This window comes from Theobroma cacao, chromosome 2 (genome assembly GCF_053813885.1).
Source record: "Theobroma cacao isolate CCN51 chromosome 2, ASM5381388v1, whole genome shotgun sequence".
NCBI lineage: Eukaryota > Viridiplantae > Streptophyta > Magnoliopsida > Malvales > Malvaceae > Theobroma > Theobroma cacao.
This window is the reverse complement of record NC_142640.1, coordinates 3,072,841-3,097,400: the sequence shown is the minus strand read 5'-3', so window position 1 is coordinate 3,097,400 and position 24,560 is coordinate 3,072,841. Positions and strand designations below refer to the sequence as shown.

The 24,560-nt window shown below is 34.3% G+C and overlaps 4 protein-coding genes and 1 pseudogene across 9 annotated transcripts; 2 read left to right on the top strand and 3 right to left on the bottom strand.

The window, feature by feature from the left end:
• The first annotated feature begins 301 nt into the window (after positions 1-301).
• LOC18607549 (protein kinase STUNTED) lies at positions 302-4,108 on the top strand. Of its 2 annotated transcripts, none has more exons than XM_007041774.3 (11): positions 302-658; positions 928-1,204; positions 1,299-1,372; positions 1,471-1,589; positions 1,681-1,796; positions 1,891-2,457; positions 2,544-2,792; positions 2,878-3,041; positions 3,123-3,350; positions 3,430-3,579; positions 3,661-4,108. In XM_007041774.3, the coding sequence occupies exons 2-11, from the start codon at positions 1,069-1,071 to the stop codon at positions 3,907-3,909; spliced, it is 2,052 nt and encodes a 683-aa protein (XP_007041836.3). In that variant the 5' UTR covers positions 302-658; positions 928-1,068; the 3' UTR covers positions 3,910-4,108. The 2 variants fall into 2 exon arrangements, with proteins under 2 accessions (XP_007041836.3, XP_017971037.2); XM_018115548.2 differs by having other exon boundaries at positions 798-1,204.
• Positions 4,109-4,442: 334 nt separating this feature from the next.
• On the bottom strand, positions 4,443-7,034 carry LOC18607548 (uncharacterized; annotated as a pseudogene). The gene is made up of 3 exons (XR_016024523.1): positions 6,708-7,034; positions 5,662-5,990; positions 4,443-5,572 (listed from the first exon to the last, which is right to left on the bottom strand). The product of XR_016024523.1 is annotated as an uncharacterized LOC18607548 (transcript).
• Positions 7,035-11,957: 4,923 nt separating this feature from the next.
• Positions 11,958-15,122, top strand: LOC18607547 (basic leucine zipper 23-like). 4 transcript variants are annotated; one of them, XR_001926733.2, is made up of 4 exons: positions 12,177-12,438; positions 12,651-13,548; positions 14,106-14,223; positions 14,670-15,122. XR_001926733.2 is itself a non-coding variant. In XM_018115911.2 (3 exons), the coding sequence occupies exons 2-3, from the start codon at positions 12,774-12,776 to the stop codon at positions 14,129-14,131; spliced, it is 801 nt and encodes a 266-aa protein (XP_017971400.2). In that variant the 5' UTR covers positions 11,958-12,113; positions 12,651-12,773; the 3' UTR covers positions 14,132-14,498. The 4 variants fall into 4 exon arrangements, 3 of the variants coding, with proteins under 3 accessions (XP_017971400.2, XP_088659604.1, XP_007041832.3); XM_018115911.2 differs by lacking the exons at positions 12,177-12,438; positions 14,670-15,122 and adding an exon at positions 11,958-12,113 and having other exon boundaries at positions 14,106-14,498; XM_088803478.1 differs by lacking the exon at positions 14,670-15,122 and having other exon boundaries at positions 12,177-12,400; positions 14,106-14,498.
• Positions 15,123-15,632: 510 nt separating this feature from the next.
• Positions 15,633-18,662, bottom strand: MSI2 (Transducin family protein / WD-40 repeat family protein). Its single transcript, XM_007041763.3, has 6 exons — positions 18,249-18,662; positions 17,519-17,842; positions 17,289-17,432; positions 17,056-17,180; positions 16,464-16,559; positions 15,633-16,145 (listed from the first exon to the last, which is right to left on the bottom strand). The coding sequence occupies exons 1-6, from the start codon at positions 18,558-18,560 to the stop codon at positions 15,920-15,922; spliced, it is 1,227 nt and encodes a 408-aa protein (XP_007041825.3). The 5' UTR covers positions 18,561-18,662; the 3' UTR covers positions 15,633-15,919.
• Positions 18,663-20,675: 2,013 nt separating this feature from the next.
• Positions 20,676-22,340, bottom strand: FP6 (farnesylated protein 6). Its single transcript, XM_007041761.3, has 2 exons — positions 22,051-22,340; positions 20,676-21,271 (listed from the first exon to the last, which is right to left on the bottom strand). Exons 1-2 carry the CDS (start codon positions 22,129-22,131, stop codon positions 20,888-20,890), a joined length of 465 nt encoding a protein of 154 aa, XP_007041823.1. The 5' UTR covers positions 22,132-22,340; the 3' UTR covers positions 20,676-20,887.
• Between the last annotated feature and the right edge of the window lie 2,220 nt (positions 22,341-24,560).

The window sequence follows — 24,560 nt, the reverse complement described above, 5'->3', positions numbered from 1 at the left end:
TTTACTTTAAGAAAAATGTTATTTATTTTCATCAAAAAATGGACTAAAAACTAAAAAAATAAAATGGAAATTACCTTTGGCACTGGAATGTAGAAAAAAACAACAGTCAACAGCCAAAGCGGAGTCCACAGGGAAGTGCTTGTCAACCCGCGGTAGCCGGTAAAAGTTTCGCTTGTGTCACTTCAATGGTCCTTAAAACGACCTGACGCCATGGGTTTTGCGCGAAATTTGCCGGTTCTTTTAACGAACTTAGAATAAAATAAAAAAAAATAATTCCCTATTTTTGCTCTCTTTTGATTCAACACTGAAATTCGTTGCCCACTCTTCGCGGGAATTCCTTCTTTCTTTCTTTCCGTTTTTTATTTCTTGCTTTGCCGACACTTTTATCTCAAGGATTCCCTCACTTATCACCCTTTTTTGTAATTTAAAATTACATTTAAAAAATAAAAAAAGAAAAAAAAAACAGTAGCTTGAATATCTTTATCATCACCCCAACTTTTTCTTTTAATTTTTAGTTCTTCTTATAATTTCTTTTTTTGATATTTATATATAAAGAGTATTGAGATTGGTTGCAGCAGGTGGAGGGGTGATGTTATTTGGCGGCAATGTAATTTTAAAAACATTTTGGATACAAAGAATGTATTGGTACATAATTTAGGTACAATTCAATTGTCTTCTTTTGTTTATCTTTACTCTTTGATTCAAAGATTTTGGTAGATTTTTGTCACCTATAAAGAATAGCTTATGGCTAACTCTATCACTTCCTATCTGGGTTTTTTTTTTTTTTGGATTTTCAGATGGAAATGTGTTAATGGGTTATCATTTATGATTACAAAGTGTTGGCTTGTAAAGTACCTAGTGTTGTGGGGTTATTGTTATTCTTTAACTTGAGTGGCCATGGCGATGGTGGTTTCTTTTTTAATGCAGAGTTTGAAATGAAAAGTTAAGAAGCTGATAAGGTTCTTAGAAGGGATAGATATGCAGAGACTCTGCAAATTCATTGGAAGATAGAAGAATTCTTATATGCTTTGAATTTGAGGTAGTAACTGAGCAAAGAAGAGAAAGAAAATGCCTACTGAGAAGAAATATGTGTTGGTTGGGATTCGAATAGATAGCCAAAGTAGGGATTTGCTTAGCTGGGCTCTTGTAAAAGTTGCAGAACCTGGTGATTGTGTTGTTGCAGTTCATGTTTCCCGGAGTTCTGGTAAGGCCTTTCCATTACTTTCCACAGAATTTTTTATATTGTGCAAGGTTTCCTGATAACAATTTCATGTTCTAATTTGAAATTTTCAATGAAGATCATGCTTTAAGGGAGAAGTTGTTGTTAGAAGGTTATTTAGACGTATACGAAGGCCTGTGTTCTGTAAAGCAGGTGGGTTTATTATCAGCAAACTCGGCACTTAGATATGTTCACTTCAAAGAATGAAAAGATGATTGATCATTGCTAGATTTTTCATGTTTGGGTTTCAGGTTGATCTTAAAGGCCAGATTTTTAAAGGAAGTTCAACGAGAAAGGTTTTGATTAGAGAAGCAAGGAACTATGAAGCTGTAGCTCTAGTTGTGGGTATAAGCAAGCATAGTGCTCTTGGGTAAGGAGCAGCTAAAGACTCAAATCTCTGTTGGTTGTTAACTTTTTGTGATTCTTTTTCTGATTACTCTAAAAACAGATATCGTTTTCAGGGGTTGGACTTCCACGGCTAGATATTGTGCAAAGCGGTTGCCAACTACTACCAATGTTCTGGCCATCAGCAATGGGAAAATTATTTTCAGAAGGTCCAACAAAAATCAACTACCAGGTTTGATTTTTCCTGTCCTATGAATAAGAATGAGATGAATTCTAGTTTCTACTGCAGACTTCAAAAGTAATAGATCTACTTTTGATTATGTCAGGTCTTACAGTTAAAGGTGATCCAAGACCAAGTCTTTATCTGATTGAAAACCCTGCTGCAAGGGAATGCCAATCAGAATATGGTGATTCTGAAGTAGGGTCTGAGATATCCAGTTTGGAAGGGATCCAAAGCTCCAAAGATGAATCAAGAACCAGTAGTGAAGATTCAAAGAGTGAGATATTGAGTGTGATTTATGAAGGCAAGAAAATTTCTTCGCGGTCAATTTCTCTTTTTGCGGGAGACGTTATGGACTATAAGCCCGGTTGGCCCCTCCTCCTGAGGGCTAGTTCAGCAACACCACAAGCAAAGCACGCCAGGAGTATGTCAGTAGTCAAATGGGTAATGAACTTACCAAGTCGTTCCCCGCATCATACTCCTCGATGCTCAACCATTAAAGAAAACCCATTGGAAATTGAAAGTGGCAGTGAAATTGAGATTAATAGGACCAATTCATCTATGCAATGTGAGTTGCAAAAATGCTTGGAGGCACTCCTAAAAACAAATTCATCTGCTTGTCAATGGTTCAGTTACAAAGATCTAAAAGCTTCAACTGCTCAGTTCACCTCAGGTTCTTATCCCTAACGTGCCTTGCAACCACTGTGTTTTTTTTGCTTTTTATGCTTGTTTTCTTGCTAAAACTCTGTTTTATGGCAGAGAATCTAATTGGAAAAGGAGGGAGCAACCGTGTTTATAAAGGGATCCTTCCAGATGGCAAGGCAGTTGCTGTCAAGATTCTGAAGTCATCAAAAGAGGCATGCAAGGATTTTGCAAACGAAATTGAAATTATCTCCTCACTGAATCATAAACACATCATGCCTCTAATTGGTGTCTGCATTAAAGATAATGATCTAGTGTCTGTCTATGATTTATCTTCTAAGGGAAGCTTGGAAGAAATTCTGCATGGTATGGCTTCAATGGGATCTGTGTTTTTTCTTTGCTTGGTAAAAGATGTCATAAACTTACTGATGCAAGGTAACAAATTTTGCAGGTAAGAACAAAGAAAAACATGCCTTGTCATGGGAAGTGAGATATAACGTGGCTGTTGGGATTGCAGAAGGCCTAAATTACCTACATAATGAGCATCCTCGACCTGTTATTCATAGAGATGTCAAGTCTTCAAATATTCTTCTTTCAGATGGGTTTGAACCAAAGGTAATTACTGAAAGAATGTTAGTTGAAAATGAAATATGTCATCAAATCGATCACATGGCCTTTGTTTTCTCAATGTGACAGTTATCTGACTTTGGGCTAGCAATATGGGGACCAACTGATTCATCATTTCTGACTCAAGCTGATGTTGTTGGAACATTTGGGTATTTAGCTCCTGAATATTTCATGTATGGGAAACTTAGCGACAAGATTGATGTCTACGCTTTTGGTGTTGTTCTACTTGAACTTTTATCAGGAAAAAGGCCAATAGGCTTTGAGACTCCCAGGGGCCAGCAGAGCTTGGTCATGTGGGTAAGTCTTTTCTGAAACATAAGTTCTTCCACTTATTGTAACTGTGCATCAATTATCCTTTTAAGTACTTCAATTTCAGGCCAAGCCAATAATAGAGAATGGGGATGTGAAAGGCATACTGGATCCTAATTTGAATGGAAATATCAACGAGACTCAGATGAAGAGAATGGTTCTAGCAGCAACCCTCTGCATCACACGGTCAGCTAGACTGCGTCCTAAGATGAGCGAGGTAATAAAGTTTTCTAGTATCTTGCTAAAACGTTTAAGAACAGCGTGAAATTTCGTTTACATTTTGCCCTCCTCTTTCCAGATACTGGAGCTCTTAAAAGGGGACGAAGGTGTTGAAAAATGGGCAGAGACACGACATGACAACACAGAAAGCCAAGATCATAATGATGATGAAGTTTATCCAAATTCAAGTGCAGAGTTACATTTAAGTCTCGCAATGCTTGATATTGATGATGACTCGACATCTTTTAGTAGCATGGAGCAAAGCAGTAATCTTTCTATGGAGGAATATTTAAAAGAAAGATGGAGCCGATCATCAAGCTTCAATTAGATTCCCTTTTACTCTTTTTGGCATACTCAAGGTGTTTTACAGCAAAGTTTGCTACAGACCCCATTTTCGATTATGTTTGTACCTGTACAGTCGAGAGAAAAAGAGAGAGAAGCAGCACCCATTGTTGAGGTGTGATTTGCAGATGTAGATTCTTGCAAATAATGATATATATGATTGAACCTTCTTAAATTTGTCAAAAGATTTTGCAGTGAAGCATGGACAAAGTAGAAGAATGTTATGCAAAATGGAATAAAAGGGGCACTCGATAGACATTAGTTGTTAAATGAAATCTGCTCTAAGAGATAAAATGAATCTCGAAAAGAAAAGAAACAGAGATTGATTTAAGAACAAAAAATGGTCTTGAACCTCAAAATCTTTTAACTAGATAACAGCCTTGATATGTGCAAGATTTGGAAGACATGAATAACAAAAGTACTTCAAAACCATCTATGTGGTCATCACTAAGCCAAGGTACAATAAATACATAAACAAAATATGGCAAGAGATTGTACACATGGAGCCGACAGCAACTATGTTCTAATTTGTAACTGGAAATATCAAATAATAAGTGACAATCGCATGCAGAATATCAGCACTTTTACATGAATTGATAAACAGTAACACCAGGAATACAAGAAAGATGGCTTCATCTTGCCAGATTCTTTACCATGCTACAGGTTACACAACCACCAATTCTACTTCAGGTATATGTCTATTCTCAAACTGTTTATAGACAAAAAAGGGCAGCAGACAATCTAATAGATTAAAAAAAAAATCTTACACCACAGTCATTTTCCTCTTAACATTTTTAGTATGGTACCGTATACGGGCAAGGCATATATGTTAGCCTGGGGCAAGATTTGGGCACATGGGTACTGAGTGAAGTCTCCTTGATGTAAAACATCATAACTAGCATTAGATGTGTCATTTATGTCGCTCCTGGGTTGCTTCGTCTCGAAGAGCCAGTCTTGATCTCCAATGTCAAAGTGCTCAGCCTGCAAGGAAGGGGGAAGCCAGTTCGCGACTAACTCTCTGAATTGTGATTCTATCTGCAGCAAGCTAATTTCAGAGCAGCTGGATGTTGGAGCCATTTCAGACTTCTCATCAGTAGCAGGCACACCACAATCAGATGAAAGTTGCACTTTGACAGGTGTAGGATCCAATTCAAGCTTCTTTTGGACTCCAGAATCCAGTATTAAAAGGGAGTGGAGCAAACACTGACCATAGGGACATGAATTAGAGTATCCATGATACAGGACATCATTGCTAGCATTGGATGTCTCGCAAATGTCGCATCTGGGGGACTTCCTCTCAAAGAGCCCCTCTTGATCACCAACATCAAATTGCTCAATCTGCAGGGGACAGGGAAGCCAGCTCTCCACTAACTCTCTGAATTGTTCTGTCAGAGTCATTTTGGATTCCTCATCCATATAGATCCTAGTTGTCTGAGAGGAATGACAGAGCTTTCTTAGAGGCGGTGGAACAAACACGTGGACATCAGTAGCTGGCACACCAGAAGCTGAAGAAAACTGCTCGTCAACAGGTAATTCAAGCTTTTTCTGGACTACAGAATCCATCATTATGGTAGAGCAGTCTGGTTTGCGGGATAGGGCTTCAGGAGTCTTGTGCTTTTGCTGCTGGATATCCATCTGAACAATATTTCCTACAGTAAAAACATGAAGAGAGAATATCAATGTCAAAAATTCAGAGATGGCTGAACAACTAGAAAATAAAGAACAAATATTCACTAACCATCATTATGGCATTCATTGCGGGATCTGCTGTTTCTTTTCTTATGAATGCTTTGGCTGTTGTCTGAAGACTCGTAAAAGCTGTCAGATATAGGCTGCATAAGCTCTTCAGTGAGGCTGCTCGACTCCATCTCCTGGGTTCCATATGCAGTTTTACCCTGATTTTCACTTCTTCCTCCACCTTCATTGCTCTTCAAACGCTTATGCCTTTCATGATGACCTGGTTTTTTCCGGCAAATCTCTCCTTGCTCCCTTTCTTTCCTCCTCTTTCTTGCTCCTCCTTTTCTCCTTCTTCTTTTCCCCTTCAGCCTTCACTCTTTCTCTCTGAACCTGTACGGCCAGAGAAAAATGTAACACACGCTATGTAATAAAATTTCACAAATGGGATGTAATTTTATAAAATTAATTTGTAAAAACTTAAGATGAACCAATGTTTTACTTTGTGGAGACACATTCAATCACCGTCCGGTTTATCCTGAAAATCTTTTAACTAGCAGTATTCCTCTTTATTCACCAAGCTGGCAAATGTCTTAAACCAGTCACATCCCCTCTAGGCTTGACAGATCAGTAGCATGATTGATACCAATTATTCATGTTATGAAGAAATTCTTTAAAAGCCCCACAATATAGAAGGCAACCGACTAAGTGCTATCGATGCAGAGGCGGTGGAACATGCAAGAAAGCCAGGGAAATGAATAGTAAAATTCAATAGTTCATCAAGTATTCTGAAGCAAATTAAATGCTAATAGCCATTTCTTGACTCGGTAGTTCATTAATTAACTTAATATTTTTTCCCTGTGATTTCTTCACTCAAAAGCATGAAGACTAAAAACCACTCTACAGTCGATCAAACCCTTGTTGAGATTTCCACTGATTATTTGTTTTCCATTTTTGATCAATGTCGGTCTAATCCTCAAAAGAGAGGGAAATCAAACTTCAGAATCATTAAATGAAGAAAAAGAGGTACTAATAAACTTAAATGCACTCTAGTATTAGAAACTTCTGATCAAGATCCAAAGGAAGCAGAAAATCTTGCTCAAAACGAACCTTAATAAGCTCCAAAAGAGCCTCCCCACTCACTCCGTTCCGCACGTACTCCGGCGGGGGAAACGGTAAGCACCGTGACATTTTCGGAACAAAAACCCAAATACCCAATCACGAGGTAAGTGATTTAAATGCAGAGAACAAAGTTTCGCCGGAAAAAAAAAATCAAATCGATAGAACAGAGAGATTGCTTCTAATAGCAGTTATCTGGGTGTCTTTCGAAGTTCATCTTGATCCTGGAGAGCTTTTGATTAATTGATATTTAAATCTTTCTTAGTTATTAGTAATTAAAAGAGACTAAGAATAAATTAAACTCCAAAAAGCAAGAGTTTGAATGTGATAGGGATTAACAGAAAAATCTGATGGATTTTGATATTAATACTTGAAGAGAACCGTGTACGGGCAGCTTCCAAGAACCAGTGAAGAGTCCTCGCCTGATACTTCCGTAGCTCGTGGATTTCCCGCATGTCGTTTTTATTTTACCTTTTTAACCCTCTTCTTTTTAATTTTAACCATCTTAGTATTCTTTTTCTTTTCTAGGATCCGTTTGTTTTTATTAAAAAAAATTTCAGAAAATGTTTTCATGATTTATGCTTCTTGGAAAGATAAAAAATTTATTTCAAATGTAAAATATTTTATCAGTCAATGAAAAAAAAGTCATTAATCATGAAAAATATCTTACATGAAAAATGTCTGAGGGACAGAAGACAATTTCTAGAGAAAAAAATAATTTTTATACTAAGTTTAGGAATATTGATATAATAAATATTAATATTTAACTTAAAATATTAAAAAAATTAAAAATACATTAATAATTAACTTCATTTTATTAATTTAAAATATTAATATTTTAAATTATTTAATATTATTAAAATTAAAAATATATATTTTAATGAAAAAATTCAATATAATTAAATTTTTTATTTATAAATTGAATAAATCTTACTAATAATTATAGTAAAAAATATTTCAATGATCGCTATTTGATGAATATATATAATTATAGGTTTTGAATGTTTTACATAATTGATAAATATTGATATTTTATAATAAATACACATGAATATAAGTTTTTGATATCTTATATAATTGATAAATATTAATGTTTTTATAGTGAGTACATATAAATATAGTCTTTGAATGTCTTACACAATTAATAAATATTGATATTTTTATCATGAAAAAAAGTGATAAAATAAAATTTTTTTGAAAGTTTGACTTTAATTATAAAGTAACATTATATAAAAGTTAAGGATGACATGAATAATTATATTGCATTAATTATTAAATAAAATACTCAAATACGAACATATTTAACTAGTATCTATAAACACCGTTAACCGAATCCAAACCCGTTAATTGCTTTAAACTATTTTTCATGCAAAGGAATATACTTTCCTCAAGGAAAGTATTAGGTGCTATTCAGAGCAAATGATGAAAGTATTACTAGCAACAGAGGAGCAAAAACGGTCCACATCCACATGGATGCAAAAAAAGTGTAAGCCAATTAGCAAGATTTACTATCAAGTTGACAAACCATGCATCCATTTAGCTTCCACTATTTCAATCGGGTCAACAACAATGGATAGCCCATACCTTAAAACTTATAACCTAGCAAATATGATTTAACAAGTTACAAAAAGTCTAACCAAGGCAAAAAGCAAAAATCTATAAAACCTCATAATGTAATAGAATTGATAAAAAAATTTATAAACCTAAATGAGATAGAAGAATTGATAAAGGAGATCATACTAAGAAATAGATTAATTCAAAAAATGAAAAATACAAATGTGGGAAAATTCAAGCCCACACATTTAGAGCGAAATTCCTAAAAGTCCAAAAACCCATACCTGAAAGCCTCCAAATTCAATCAACTGGAGATCCATACAGCACAAATAAAGATGTAAATAGGTAGGGTACTTGTTAATTTTGAGGTGTTCAAATTCAAACCCGAACCTGATTAGTAAATGGGACACCCAAACCTTATAATTACCTAAATATTTTTAAAATTTACTACTCTAACCAGAACCTTAATACATATCCATTACTCAATAATTATTCGATATTTGTTTAAAAACTCAATTATGTAAAAAAAATTATTAAAATGTTTTTAATGGGTACCTAATTACTCAAACCTGAATCTAGACCCGTATTTATATACAATAATATTTTTATCCATATTATATATAATTTACTAATAATTAAATTTAAATTTAAATAATCAAAAATAAATATCTCAAATATAATTTAAATAACTAAAAACAAATATCCAAACAACAACTTAAACAACATTACAAGTTTAATTAACTATATAAATTTGTTATTAATTGCATGAAATTAAAAAAATAGTTATATTCCAAAACTATTCTAATCTTATAACTTCTTTTATAGTATATATTTTATAAATTTATATAAATAAAGGTATATATATTATAAGTCATAATATTTGTAATGTTAAAATAGAAAATAAATATATTTATATATTTAAAGTATATATATAATAGTAATTATATTTTTTTATAAATTAACACAATTTATAGAGTATATGTATTAAAAAATATTACAAGTTAATTAATAATCATAATTTCATAAATTAATTTAATTAACAATATAAGTTTTTCTTTAATTACTTAAAATTAAAAAAAAAACATAATGAGGTTCGAGCAAGGACGGAGCTAGTCAAATTTTGTTAGGGGGCCAAACACAGAAAAATAAAAATTAAAAATTTTAAAAAACTAATATGTTAAATTCAATCAACATTAAAAATATTGATAATAAAAATAAGAAACTAAATATAAAACTATAATTTGTAACATATAAATAGTTAAAAACGATATATAAAATTAATAATTTCTTTCTATATAACTAAAATTATTTAAATACTATATATTCAAAATAGCTTTAAACGTATAAAAACAATATACTTAAGTTAATTTCCTTTAGCATAATCAAGATTAATAAAAAAATGATACATTGATGAAATTTTAAATAATAATGTAATACTACAACTTATATTTGAGCACTATATAATAATTTATTAATTTTTAAATATTAAAATTATAAAAAATAAAATCTACGTAACATAAAAAAGAATAACATGATAAGTAAAAGGTAAATACCATATATTACATAATAAAAAAAAAGAAAAAGAATATGGTTAATTATTTGTAGAAATTTGAGAAAAAATTTTATAGAAATTTACAACATATGAATGAATATAATAGAAATGAAAAAAATAAACAAATATAAATTAAAAAATTTAAAATTGAGAGAGATAAGTGAAATCATTTTATTATTTTTTATTTATTTTAATTATTAATATAAAAATTTATTTTGAAGGGGTCATTAAAAAATATAAAAAAATATAAAAAAATTATATATTATAAAAATTTTTTAAAAGTTTTGGGGGCCCATCACATAAGGAGGCTCCGCTCCTAGATTCAGGTATTGGGTACTCTAGGGTAGTACCTGAATTCTACCCCAACCTGGTATAGATAGTAAAATTATTACCTGAATCCGATTATAAAGTACCATAACCTATATAATTGGATCAGGTATCTACAAAAACTCTATCACAAGGTACCCTTTACCATCCCTAAGTGCAAAACTATCATTCCACGTGACGCAAAGATAAGAGATTGACTTTCTTTTATATAGCTATAGATATGTAGTTAAATATTTTGAAAATTATTATTATTAATTTTACTCATTTTCATGTACATTTTTTATTTTGATATCAAATTAGTAAAAATCAAATGACATTATTGCTTTGTAATTAACTCCTATTTATCATTCTAACACCAAAACAACTTAACTAGTGATGGAGGAAAATATTTTCCACGATTTAAACGATAGAAAATATATTTGACAGTTTATTCTCACAACCAAAAAATTAAATTTTTATATAAAATATTTTATATTGAAAAAATTTTCTCCAATAAGTTATTTTTTGGTTACCAAATGAGCCCTTACTCACTATATTTTGCCATATTCCTAATTCCATGGAAACATTTGAATGTCTTTGCAAAATAACAATTGTTCTTAGGCTTATTATTTGATGCATTATTAATATAATAGTATTTATATACTATCATTTAATTGTAAAATGTAAGATCATCCACATACAAAAATAAAAATTAAAAAAATATTTCAAAATAAATATTTTTTAAATTTCTAACTTTTAAATTTACTTATTAACAAAATGTCAGCGTTTTATTTCAATGAAACTATATAAAATTTATACACTGATAATATATTAAATAAAAACTCATTATTATATATTTCTCTAACCCACAATAAATAAAATGATATTGCAAAACGGTGTTAGTGTATGATTTTAATCATGAAACATATTTTAAGCAGAATCAAGTTCTTATACACACAAAAAACTAATCTAAGAAGCTCAACTGGGCCAAGTGGCACTGTATTGATGTAATCAGTGAAAACTATCTATTGTTTTTCTTTTTGGCCAAGCAAATGGAAAACCTAAGACTTGAAAGTTTATACAATAATGAGATAATGTTTGAAAAAGTATTTAAATTATTTAAAATAAATAAATAAGTCATCAATCTTGTATTATGTATAATTAAGTTTTTGTATTTTTATTTTACATGTTATATCATTATTAACATTTCAATATATCAAGTCAATAATACCTAACATTCTAATTAATAATAATTAATTATTAATTAAAAATATTTATTTAATTTTAATTAAAATATAAAATATTGATCCAAAGTGATTAAATTAATTTAATTTTTTTAAATAATTCAAAAAGCTTTTTATAAGTATTATGTTTATTATAATTTTCTATCAAATGCCGTTACGAAACAAAAATAAAAATAAGTAGTAAAAGCAATAAAGAAATCAACGTCAAGTGGTTGGACTTTGAATTTTAATTCTAACTTGTAATGTGGGCCCAATGACGCAATTTTCTTCCTAGTTAGGGCCCAACCCATCCTTTCATTTCCATATTGACCCAAAATCCACGAACTTTCCACAAACTTGAATTTGATTTCTCTTACCGAACAAATTTGACCCAAAAACCGCTTTTGAATCTTCGTGCTTTCACTCTGCTTCACTCTTCTCAAATCTATAAACCTTCCAATAGGACTCATCCACATCAGACCCATGATCTTGACCCATCATCCTCGTGGCTACCACTCTTCACATCAAACGGCAAAGCCTTATGGGATACACCTTTTAGTTCGTAAACAACAACACACCATAGCATCTCAAGAAGAGGAATGTAATAATTTTTTCTTAATTTACAGCTAAGGCCCTCAAGTACCTATAAATTGAAAGAAATGAGGGCTCCTTTGTGTCTGAATTCTGACTGTAGAGGAAAGAAAGACATAGGAATCTCTCTGCAAATCCCAAGCGGCCACTCTTTTTCTTTCTTTGTTTCTGGTACGTCCATTTTGGGAATCTTCAAAATGCCATAAAATTTACCATTTTCATTGACCCTATCAGCAATATCACTAGTAAATTATAATTTTGCTTCCTTTTACACTTCTTCTCTGTCATTAGTCTTTAAGCTTTTTTTTTTCCTTTTTATTTTTAATAAAAAAGGGCGCCGCTTATTTTCTAGGGTTTCAGTTTGTCGAATCTAGGATAACGATGCTCCTTCATCGATTCTTTGTTCTTTTGGTTTCCTGTTGAACCTTTATTGTACCGAATTGTTCGGCTCATCCGAGGTTATTCAACTTGCTGCGTGTTATTTTTTTTTTTCGGAGTAAGACTCTTTTTGTCTTCTTTTTGTTGATGATAATTGTGTGAATCGATTTCAGTTGAAAATCTTTTTTTTTTTTTAATATCGTAATGGTTGCTTTGAATAAATTCTGGAGTGTAAATGTATTGCTTTAATTAGGTTTTTTTAATAAAAGAAAGGAATGGAATTATTAGCATTGCTACATATTCTGACTTTTTCTTCTTGGTGTTGTTAAGATCTATCAAGACCGCTAATTGGGCACGATTTGTAATCTGGGTCAGGGTCAAATCGTAAATTTATCTCTCCGTCAGTGGAGTCTACTGTTTCTCTTTGATTCTCCTGGGGTTTGCTAATTGTAAATGGACGACGGGGAGCTTGATTTTTTGAACCAAGAAGTGTTTTCGGGCAACATGGCTGATATTCCAAGCAGTTGCTCCATGGACAGTTTTTTCGATGAATTACTCAACGATTCTCATGCTTGTACCCATACACACACTTGCAATCCACCCGGCCCCGATAACTCTCATACACACACCTGTTTCCATGTTCATACCAAAATTGTGCCTGCCCCAACTGAAGATAAGGCTGCTATTGATGACACCGCGGAGTCTAGGGAGAAGAAATCAAAGAAACGTCCATTGGGTAATCGGGAAGCTGTTAGGAAGTATCGGGAAAAGGTTAAGGCACGAGCAGCCTCGTTGGAGGATGAGGTTGTGAGATTGAGGGCACTGAACCAGCAGCTGTTGAAGAGATTGCAAGGTCAGGCTGCATTGGAAGCTGAGATTGCAAGGCTCAAATGTTTGCTTGTGGATATTCGAGGAAGAATTGAAGGGGAGATTGGATCGTTTCCTTATCAGAAATCAACAACTAATGTTAACATGATGAATTTGCCTGGTGCTTATGTGATGAATCCCTGCAATGTGCAATGCAATGATCAAATGTATTGCCTTCACCCTGGGGCCGACGGTAAAACAGGAGAAGTAGCAGAGCTGAATGGACAAGGATTTAATGTGTGTGAGTTTGACAATCTTCCGTGTTTGGCAAATCAGAACTCAGGAGAAAAGGAGCTTTCTACATATGGGGTTGGAAGTGCAGGGTCCAATGGCAATTCTTCTGGCACAAAAAGGAGGAAAGGTAAAATTTGGGAATTCTTTCTCTTAATTTCTTCATTTAATTTATGATGGATATTAGAAAGTGAATTTCTGATATGATTTATTTGAAAACTTTATTTTATCACCATCTGTAACTGGTGTGTTGGTTGTACATTTTTGCTTAACTAAAAGGCTTGAAACTTCCAATCCAAGATTTTAATTTTTTAGAGAAAGTGTTTTGGTCAGGTTATGCTTCTTGTCTTCTGTGAGGACTTCCGAAGTGGTTTTCTTTTGTGTGTCTATGGAGAAAGTATTACAGTTTTTGACTTGCTGCAGCTACAGAGTTTATTATTGTTCTAAACATATCAACCATTCTGTAATTCTGGTTGATAACAACATTAACTATGTTCAGAATGATTATTAGAGGAATAACAGAAGACTTACATGTGAAATAAGGATCATGGGTGGTTGGATGTTATTTGAATATTTAGATGTTTGATAATCACATAAATCGTTAAAATTTTTAAGGTGGCTTGGATTTTTTTTTTTTGGGAAAATTAGAGAGGATGGCTTTGATACTGATAGTTATTTTCTTTGAAGGTGCTCATGCAGCTACAGCAGGTTGAAGAACTTTTGAGGTCAGCATTATCCATATTCTGCAGGGTACATATTTGTCTTCCAACAAGCAGTTTTCTTGGGCTGCCTCGCCATCCCTCAGGTTGCATTGCTTCTTTTTTTTTTTTTTTGTCATTTCAGTTCTTTGTGTTTTCTATTTTTACCCTACTTAATGGGTTTTTAGGGGTGGCGTGGCTTGGATTTGATGCTATTAGTGGTCTTCTTAGTTTGTGGTTTAAAGCCTACAACTTGTAAAGCTGAAACTTATGGATTTGTAGCTTGTAGCATTTATGAGCATCGGCAGACAGTCTGTTTTGTTACCAAGCTAAACTCAACTTAATAAAATGCCTTATCCCATCTTTGTACTGCTTACAACAATGTATAGATCCATCAGTTATTACTATCAGTGATGCGATGCTTTGCTGATTTTCTTGAAAATTTATGTGCTTGTGTGGAGTAGTGTTTTTTCTTTTTACCTTTTGCCTCCTGGGTTGAGTTCTAGTTCTCTCTTTCTAAGCTATATGAGTTCTTTTTATTGCTGAATTACAGATTTTAGGGAAGGTGGAATATCTTTGATGTTTCAATACTGTGAGCCCTTTGTAGGTGAGTTACAAGTTTCACTCCCGGCAGTTGTAGCTTGTGATTCACTTGGAAGCTACAAATTAGCTTGCATAGCTTTCAGCAATTCCTATTCCGGTTTTGCATGACATCAACTAGGCACATGAAGTTTGCTTTTGCCATAGCATTCTGTTTGGGAAGGTTGCAAGATGCCTACTCAAGCGGGAAGCTGTTGTTCAAACTGAGGTTTTGATCAACGGTCGTGTGATGGAAACTCATAGTTGTCAAAGATGGGGTAGTCAAACATTACAATTTTTTATGTAACTGATAATTGTCCCTGAGAGTAGGAGCTGCAGTCTGGCTTGCTACAAGCCTACAATTGAAACAAAATGGAAAGAGAAATGTGCCTTTGAAATTTGGAAAAAAAACGTTGAATTTTGAGGATGGCAAATAATCTTCACTTTCCTTTAGAAATCTTGTTCATTGCAATTCTCATTTATTTCTTTAGATAGAGGGGCCTTTTCTTTACTCAATTTTTGGTACTTTTGTTGTAGAAGAAAATATATTGAAAATCATAGGAGCCAAATGCACTTTTGGGAGACGGGGAGTATTAAGGAATGAGGATTAGCAATGGGAAATTTTACAAATGCCTTCTCTGCAACAGTTTCATACTCTTGATCAAGTTATATGCGGTAAAACCGTATTAGGGGCCGTGTAAGAGCTTGGTGTGATCCTGGAAGACGAAGCAAACTATATATTTTTTTGAAAAGGAAATGACTTGCGGGCAAAGGATTTCTGTCATTGGATCAAAAGAAATGCCTCAAACGGTTAAACATTTTACTTTGTTTCCCCCATTAATCTCATAGGCATACGATCTTTTAAAGCCTCTTCGCCTCTAGGCTTCGGTATTAAAATGGTTTTGATGTTTGGTTCGTGTATTTAAAAAAATAAGACTCAGCAAACTAACCACTAATTACTCGATGCTCTTGTTCTTTGAGTCACAAACGATTAGCCCCACACACCAGGTTCAGTGTAACCAACTGTCCCCTCTAGTCCATACTCCATACCTTCCAGGCTTTACAGCATATTTAATTCAACAGTAAACCATCCTCAAAAACACCAACAAGAGACAAAAGGTTTGGATATAAATCAAGACATGTTAAGGACTACTCAAGTTGTTCACACAGAAAACATGATTTTAATTCATAAGAAAAATCATCCTTAAACTTTAACCCGAATATCTATGGATAGTCCTCAGCTGTTTGGGTGTCATCATCGCGATATATACTCTCTGCCAATTGCCAGACCTGAAGAGTGTTATCCTCAGCTACACTTGAAATCACCCATGGCTCATTTTTGTTCCATGAGAAATCTGATATCTTGGCTTTATGCCCTCCATGCGAAAAAAGCAGCTCGGGAGGACCATCATCAGCATCTAGCTCAATTTCTAATTGCTCTTCCCCAATTCTGCAGATCAACAATACACCAGTGGTTGGGTCATGAAAAAGGACAAGAGAGATAAATAATTTCTGAACGAAACAATGTTAAAAGTGGTGAGAAATTCCATAAGAATAAAACAGCAATATAATTTGTGCAATGCTCATTGCTGATATTGCTCCTAACTTCAGGAGGTTCAAATTGGAGGAAAAGATTTTATTGCTAATATTAGGATGGTCAAATAAAACTTGAAACCAAAATGAAAAGGCAAAGCATAGTATTTGATATCATGATAGGTAGAACAAATAATATTGAACACATTCCTAGTATCATCCAAATGTGAACTACCTGTTAAGGTCCCAAACCATCAATCTTCTATCATCACCAGAAGATGCCAGCACCGTCTCATGATTAGGATCCCATTCTACCTGGAAGACCTCTCCACTGAAAAAGACAAATCCAAGGTGAGAAGTCCTATTTCAATGATTTCATGCACCATTTTGGGTAGTAAATGGTTTGTAGAGTAGCTGACACAAAATTGTTAACCTAACTAGAAAACAAGGTTCAGGAAATCGAAAAGAATGAAAATTTAATAGTATGCAAATGCTTATGTACACCTTGAGCCTTGAGGCAGACAGAAAGTAGAATCCAAAATTCCTTAACAAAAGTTTATCAATTAATATGAAATATTTCTAATTACTTTCATTGCAAGAAAAGTCAAGTACTCCTTTATATAATGCTAAAATTACTTACTAATGGAACTCTTGGTAATTTTTAGGGCCAAAATGAAGTCAATGAACAGCATGGAGTTAGGTGTAGCTAGAACCAGAGATCAATTAGGTTTAAAATTAAAGTACCACATGTACTGAAGGTAGAGTCAACATGTAATTTGCTTTAGCTACTAAATTCCCAGAACCAATCTGAAAGATGGCAGACTTACGTGTGACTGCTTAAAACATGCAAAGGTACATTCAGCTTCCGCATATCAAACAAACCAACAGTAGAGTCAGAAGATGCTGTAGCCAGAATCCACTCATTATAAGGATTGAAAGACAAATAATTGATCTGAGAGAAAAAATAATTTTTCCTATCAGATTATCAAAAGGACATGAAAATATATCAGGACAAAGAATCATAAAACCAAAAAAGACTATAATAAGAAGCTTAATTCACCTCTCTATCATGGGCTTTAACGCGATGTTGAGTTTGGTTGGTGCGCAAGTCCCAGATCATCAACTGACAATCATCACCTGAAGAACCAAATATATTCTCATTCTTCAAATGCCATGACACATCTTCAACCACACTTTCATGAGCCTACAAGGACATTCACAGATCTCATAATCAAATAACAAATCACTAAGGTTTAAAATCCTAGCAATTCCTAGAAGTCCAATAAATACCTCATAAACATGCATTGCATTAAGAACCTTCGCTTGAGGCCAAGCAGACAAGTCCCACAGGCATATCTTATGGTCTTGTGAACCACTCACAAGATAACCCTCCTTAAGTGGACTCCATGATAATCCATACCCTTCCTTGTCATGACCCCTCAGCCTCAAATCAGGATCACATTCACCTCCCTTATCCTTCTCTGCCTGCTTGGTGTAATCAAACACGAAAACCTCAGAGCCACTGGTCTTTGCACCAATAATAACCGGATTCTGTGGCATACACCTTGCCCTGTTCACTTCCCCATCAACAAGCATCCTCTGTGTTATCTCCACCTATCAACAACCACACAACTTCAGCTAGTAGTTCAACGGAATAACTCAATCAGTTTAACATCAAAAGCAAGACCAGTTTTATAGTTGTTAAATTCATCAAAAAAAAAAAAAACAAATGAAGGTAATATTTTCATCCGGCAACTATTTGAGCAATGTTCTAGCTTAATCTTTCTTGACGAACAAATATTCTAAAAAAAAAAAAAAAACCTTAATCTAGCATTTTTAAAAATCAGTAATTTCATCAAGCATTTTAGTACCCAAATCACAGTCCTCATGGTCAAAATGGAAAACGAAAATACAAATACTAATAATGGGATCAATAATTTCAACGCTTCCATCCAGTAATTTCATCGAACACTTGGTACCCACAAAACAAAGCGTGTCAAAAACTAAAAACTCAACAAACCTTAGGGAAAACCGGGTCATCATTTTTGGCGCCAAAATCGGATTCTGCAGCGAGGGTCGGGAGGACTGCGTCGGCAATCATGAGAAAGTCCGAGGCGCCACCGCTGGTGTGCGTCCCGAGGACGAGTTTGTGGACGGAAAAAGACGGGTCGGCTCCATATGGGCTCGGCGAAGACGGGACCCAGTGGACAGTCAAAGAAGGCCACTCCAGAGGGTGAGAAATGACGAGATCGTATAGGAACGGGGTGTTCTTCTTCCATACGGTGAACTCTTCCTCTACCTGGTCAGGGTTCATCTCCGAATCGTCTGCCATGGCCTCTCGCCTCGGGGGGATTGGATTGGATTCTTCGCAGCCTTTTCTAGCTTCCCGCCAAAATGAATGCAATGTAAGGGAGCCGAGCGAGGGTTTTCGGTTTCTTTTATTTGCATATTTTTGGGAAATTAAAGGTCAGTTAAATATTTCTCAAAAAAAAATTCAGTTAAACAAGGGTTTGGGCTGTGCTAAGGGCCTGAGGCCCAAGAGAACATGACAGCCCTAATACCCCGACCAGAGGCTTCAATGGGGTGAAATCCTGCCCTCAGTGGCATGGCCTTTTTATTATTGAATGGGCTGATTAATTTTTTTAATAATTAATATATTCTTGTAAGAAATTTTAATGTTTTTATTTTTTTAATTAAATTTGAATAAGAATGCAATTTTTTATTAATATTAACATTTGAATGGAGTTTACATTAAAAAAAGTTGAATATTCTTGTTTAATTTATAATAATCCACTTTTGGAGTTTACAAACTTACTTTTATCTAATGTATTAAGTGTTTTTTTATCGCGATTGATTGGAATATAAATCTTTCTTTTTTTAAAAAAAAGTTAAGTATAGTTTAAACTCTTCAAAAAAAAAAAAAAAGGAAGTTAAAGTGATATAATTGAAAATTAAAATGAGTTTTGAAGCTTTAAGATGTCAAATATAAATCTGGCCGTCGAGGTGCCGGTTGGCCGTCACCTCCTTTCACTACTCCTCCGATCATGGGAAAAATGTAGCGAGAGGAGAGATGCGTAGATGAGGCAAAGAGAGAATGAAAAAGAAAATAAAAAAGGTTTTATTATATGAAGAGCAATGATTTTGTAAAATAATTAATGATATTTTTGTTAGAATTTTTTTAACCCATTTCATGACATATAGAATAATTATTATGGAGAACAAAGATAATAATTTTTCTAACTTCTCTTGAAATAATCATTCCGTGAACCGATTCATAAATATAAAGAGAAATGAAATACTGATTACCTCCAACCAATCATATCATAAATTCAAATGAGAATGACATTAATATATCTCTTTAAAAGTTAAATCAATTAGGTGTCAACGCACTGGCATTACCTTATTGCAAGATATATTAATAATAAGTTTTTAACCTTTTGTGGTTGTATTGAAATGAATGAAACTATATAAAAAGAAGATATTTATTTAGGAGTATCTTTTCCTAGCTTGATAAACAAATATCGTATTACAACGTCACCTTTATGAATTTCAAATAGTATATTCAACTTCCACCAACTAAAGCACTGGCAATCCAAAGCAAAAATGGAAGCCATCGTAACTTGCCTGGTTGACCAATACAGTGTTTGTAATTGGTACAGGTGTCTACCCAGGAATATTTGAAACTTGGGAATCTCGTCTCAACCGCAAAACAAACAGATTTCGGATCAAGGAAAATCGGTGCAGCCGTTGCTTGAGACAAAGAGTCTCGGACCACATCTGCCTGCACTGCTGGCAGTTGCGAGTTTCCCAGAAACACCCTTTTGCTGTTCTAGATTTGTTGGGCGGTGGAAAAGATAAAACTATTCTCTATCCGTTTCACCAGACGATTTCAATGCCATTTTGATTCATCTTTGTCGTTTACTACACAACGCTTCAAATGTGAAACCGTTGCATTGACTGTTAATGTCTTATCATCTTTGTTTTTTTTTATCACAAATTTCGTCCACAAAATCATTTAGAAACCATCACTTTCTTGAATTTTATCCATTGTTGGGAGTTGCGTTGAAACTTTGGAGCAGGGAGTGTAAATTCAATGAATGTAAACTCAAATGGTCTGCTTTCGCTCTACGATCTTACTGGATGTTTAGCAGATGAGAAATAAGCCTGGAAACCCTCCCCCTTCAGGCTTCATTGTGGTGGTAAAAGCTGTGGAGTGTGGACCCCACCAAGCATTAAGATTCTACCAATCTTTCGATGATCCGAATGTTCCCACTTCACATCCTACTGAACATGAAAATGACTTGGGAACCATCATCACTTAAAACTGTCCTTTGGCATCACTGTTCCCTTTCTTCCCATCCTCCTACCTTCCCACCCCTTCAAATGTCTGAAACAAGAGTACGATGGAACTCATCATCATCATCGTTATTATTATTTTTTAAAAATATTATACCAAAATTTATCCATTTAATACTCATTAACTAAATTTGATACAACAGACCAAATATTAATACACTGATAGAAAAGATCCAACAGCACGAATTTACAACCAAATCATCAAACTAACACAAATTTCGAACACACAAAATTAATTCACTACCACCATAAACATTTGATACCACTAACTGTTTTCTTTCTTCTTTTTAATCTGGAATAAAATCACATAACAGAACAAGCTGCAGGGTTCTCGTCGCTAAAAGCTGTGGTGTATCGAACTTCGGTGGAGCTAGCACGAGCCAGTTGCGACACCTGTGGGTCCTCGGCATTGCGCACGTACCCAGCTGGGGCCTTCTTGTCGTACACCCCAGGAGCGTAAGGGTGGGCAACCACGTCGTAAGGCACGTAGGGCCACAGCTCGACCTTCTTGCCCGTCCGATGTGCCACGCGTGCGACGACCTTTGCTGGGTCAACGTATCCAACGACGGTTAGCTTGTTGGCCTTGCGTTCCACGTCCACTTGGGTTACACCCTTCATTCCTTCCACTGATTTTTTCACTTTGCGTTCGCATCCTTCGCAGTCCATTTTCACCTTGATCTCCACCGTCTGTGAGCAGGTGAAAACAGCTTTAGAATGCAGACAACAGACCCCATGTCCGGGGCACTGACCAAAACGGCTAACCATAGAGGTATCTCCCCGGAAGGAAAAGATCATCCTGTCGTTTTGGCTGATATTTAAAGTGAATTTACCAAAATAACCTTCCAATGGTTTGGCTGCTTTTTACACTAAATTTTCCGCTTTTGCTTTATCTAATTGCCTCATTTTTCTTTATTTAGTAAGATTGAATTCTGGAATTCTGTGTTTATGGTAAAAGTAGTCTTACTAACACTAATAAATGAAAGAACAGAGACTCTCCAAAGAGGAAACGGATACTGATTGATTGGTAAGAAACAGAAACAAGAATGTATGAAGCAGAATACAATCTGTAAAGCAATTTCTGACTTCTATTTTAATAGATAGAGTCAATTGGCATTAAAACAAACCAAGAAATTGATATCTATAATTTTCTTTTTCTTCAAGTAAAATTATATTTCTTCTCTTTACCACTCAAGTTAAACTTCAGATTTGTCTAGATTAACAAAGGAAAAACCATCACACAGAAAAAATTGAACATGCTGATTAGCAGATCCGAACACTAAACCAGAAAAATCTAATGATCCAAGAACCAAAAGAGAAAACCCAATTTTCTATTTTTTTTTAAAGAAAGAAAATAGCTTCCTTAACTAGTTGATCTACTATTAAAAGGATTAAGAGTTTTTCTACAAGCTTAAAGCCTTAAAACTAAATACCCAGAAATTAAAAGGATTTTGCTTTAAGAGATGTACCTGCAACTGCTTACGTTTCTTGAGCTTGGAACTGCTACGAGAACAGTCAAACAGATCAGAAACATGATCCAGAGCACCCATTTTTTGTTTATTTCTCTCTGTCTGTTTTTTTTTCCTTCCCTGTTTTTTTCTCTCTTTTGATAATTAGAGTACCAAAAAGAAAAAGGAGAAGCTGCTAAAAGTAACAGTAGAAGAATTTCTCAGTATATACAAGATAAGAATGCGGGCCACCAAAATATCCTTCCGGAAGCGTTCCCCGACCAAAGAGTGATAATGATAGTATGATAGTCACACAGCTAGGCATTCCTCCACTTTATATAGGAGAAGTTTTTTGCTCTGGTGTCTGCCTTCATAGAAATCTATGTCATTGGATTCTTGTGTTCAGCCAGTTTTGCGCCACGTGTCTCGGTTGTACTCGATAGTAATTGTAGAGAATCGATGAGTTTTTGGACGAGGCTATCCATGTAGGTAACACCGACTCCTGACAGTATGTGTGTATGTGTTTTGGGGGGTCCACTTATTTCGTTGTTTGGCGCGGGATCAGAGGATGAATCCACGCTCTTAGGGTTGGCGCTGGCTGTGGTCCAACTGTGGACCTCTCAGCATCCAGCCATAGTTAGTGTTGTTATGAATGATGTTGAGGTTGGGAACCTTGGCTCTTATGTTGGGTCCCCATGACCATGAGTTGGGTGCTGTAAGAATAAATGGTGGGTGGGTCCTTTTGAATTTTTGGTACAATGGGCCCCATGAGTTCTGCCTTTTTTATTTAGAGAAAAATATTTCAATCCAAGCCCATAAAATACAAGAAAAGCCCAATAGTTTAATTGGTACCATATCTAAATTTAGATCAGTTCATCAAGACACACAGTAACCATATGTTTCTTTCTTCTTGTTTGATTGGAAAAGAGATTGAAACAAAATCCCTTAAATATCATTGAATTATATGTTCAGCTACATAATAATGTTGTTTGAATGATATTCGTCTGCAATTTAGATCATAGTTGTTGTAGTTGTCTTCTACTTTATCCTTGTCAAATGGGAATGGCACAACAAGATATACCCTTTTCATTCATTTCTTTATCCTCAATCAAATCAACTTTAGGTCCCTTAGATAGTCATCTCAATATTTCACTCAATAATTTGTTTGATTGTAACATTTTTTTGTTTTTTTTTAACTTAATTTATTAAAGTGAGATGTTAACCGGCACCGGTTAAGGTGATATTAAAATAATAAAAAAATCAACAATGTATTATTTCCAATTGAATTTGTTAAAAATAATGTATTAAATGCAAAAAAGCTTTTTTAAAATGATATTTTAACTATTTTAAACAAGTACTTACAGGTACACGTTAATCAAACCCTTTATCAAAAATATGTTATAAAGATAAATAATTAAAAATAAAAAATAAAAAAATGATTACAATGTTATAATTCTTTTTTTTTTTTTGAGAGAATTACAATGTTATAATTATTCAATAGTAAATTGGTAATAGCTTTATATATCAATGAAATCATACCTTTCATCAACCAGGAAATTAAAATCCAATCGTAATTCAATAATTCTTAATTGTTTTTATTAATGATCAAGTGTTTTACATTAAAAGTAAGCAAGGCAATATCATGTAGTGATTGTTGTTGAAAAGATGGGGGAAGGAGCTTGGGTCCTTTAGGAAACAGCTTTACATGCTCAACCAAAGAGCCTAATTTCGAAAACATACCAATTTGAATCTAAGTCCACTTGACCCAATTCCCAAGGGGCTGTTGGATTCAGAAATTTGCTAATGGCCTTGATAAATACGTTATCCCTCCATGGATTTGTAGGCAAAAATTGTAGGCATGGTTTCATCTATCATCGCCTTAACCATGGGGCGCAAGGTGAGAGGGTGTTATTGATATTGATTGCACAAGCCAGGCGTGAGAGGTGTGACTGCCAATTGTTAAATCTGCCATGGAATAGATTGGTCATGGCCTCATGGGCCTAATCATGTTTTGAGGTGAGTTCCTTTTCCTTGAATGGAGCGGTGGAATACGTTGGGTCCCGTGATCAAAATTCAATGCCAAAAACTGAGATTGCGATAAGTGTTGGAGTAGCATTTGCAGGCCCCATTTCTGTAGAAATGACAAAAGTTCAAGCCCACTTGAGTACCCTCATGGGAAGCACCATTCCTTTCTTTAATTGTTGTTTAAACTTGCTTAAAAGTTCTTTAAGTTGCAATATCTTTTTTTTTTTGGGCTACACATATTTACTATTAGCGGTAAAACTTAGATGCAAGCCATGAAGTTATTGATATCTTTACACAGATTTTATCCAGTAGTACTGTGGCTCTTGGGGAAAGACATTCTAGTAGAGATGAATTATTTTTGACAGAAAAAGAAACAAGACTGGCTCCCCAAGATTCACATTGGTCTCTACTTTCATTGAAGTTTGGTAGATTGACTGAACAAACTTGTTCCGCGGATTAATTTTCATATAAGTAGACCATGGCCTTGGCATCCCAAAAGAAGAAGA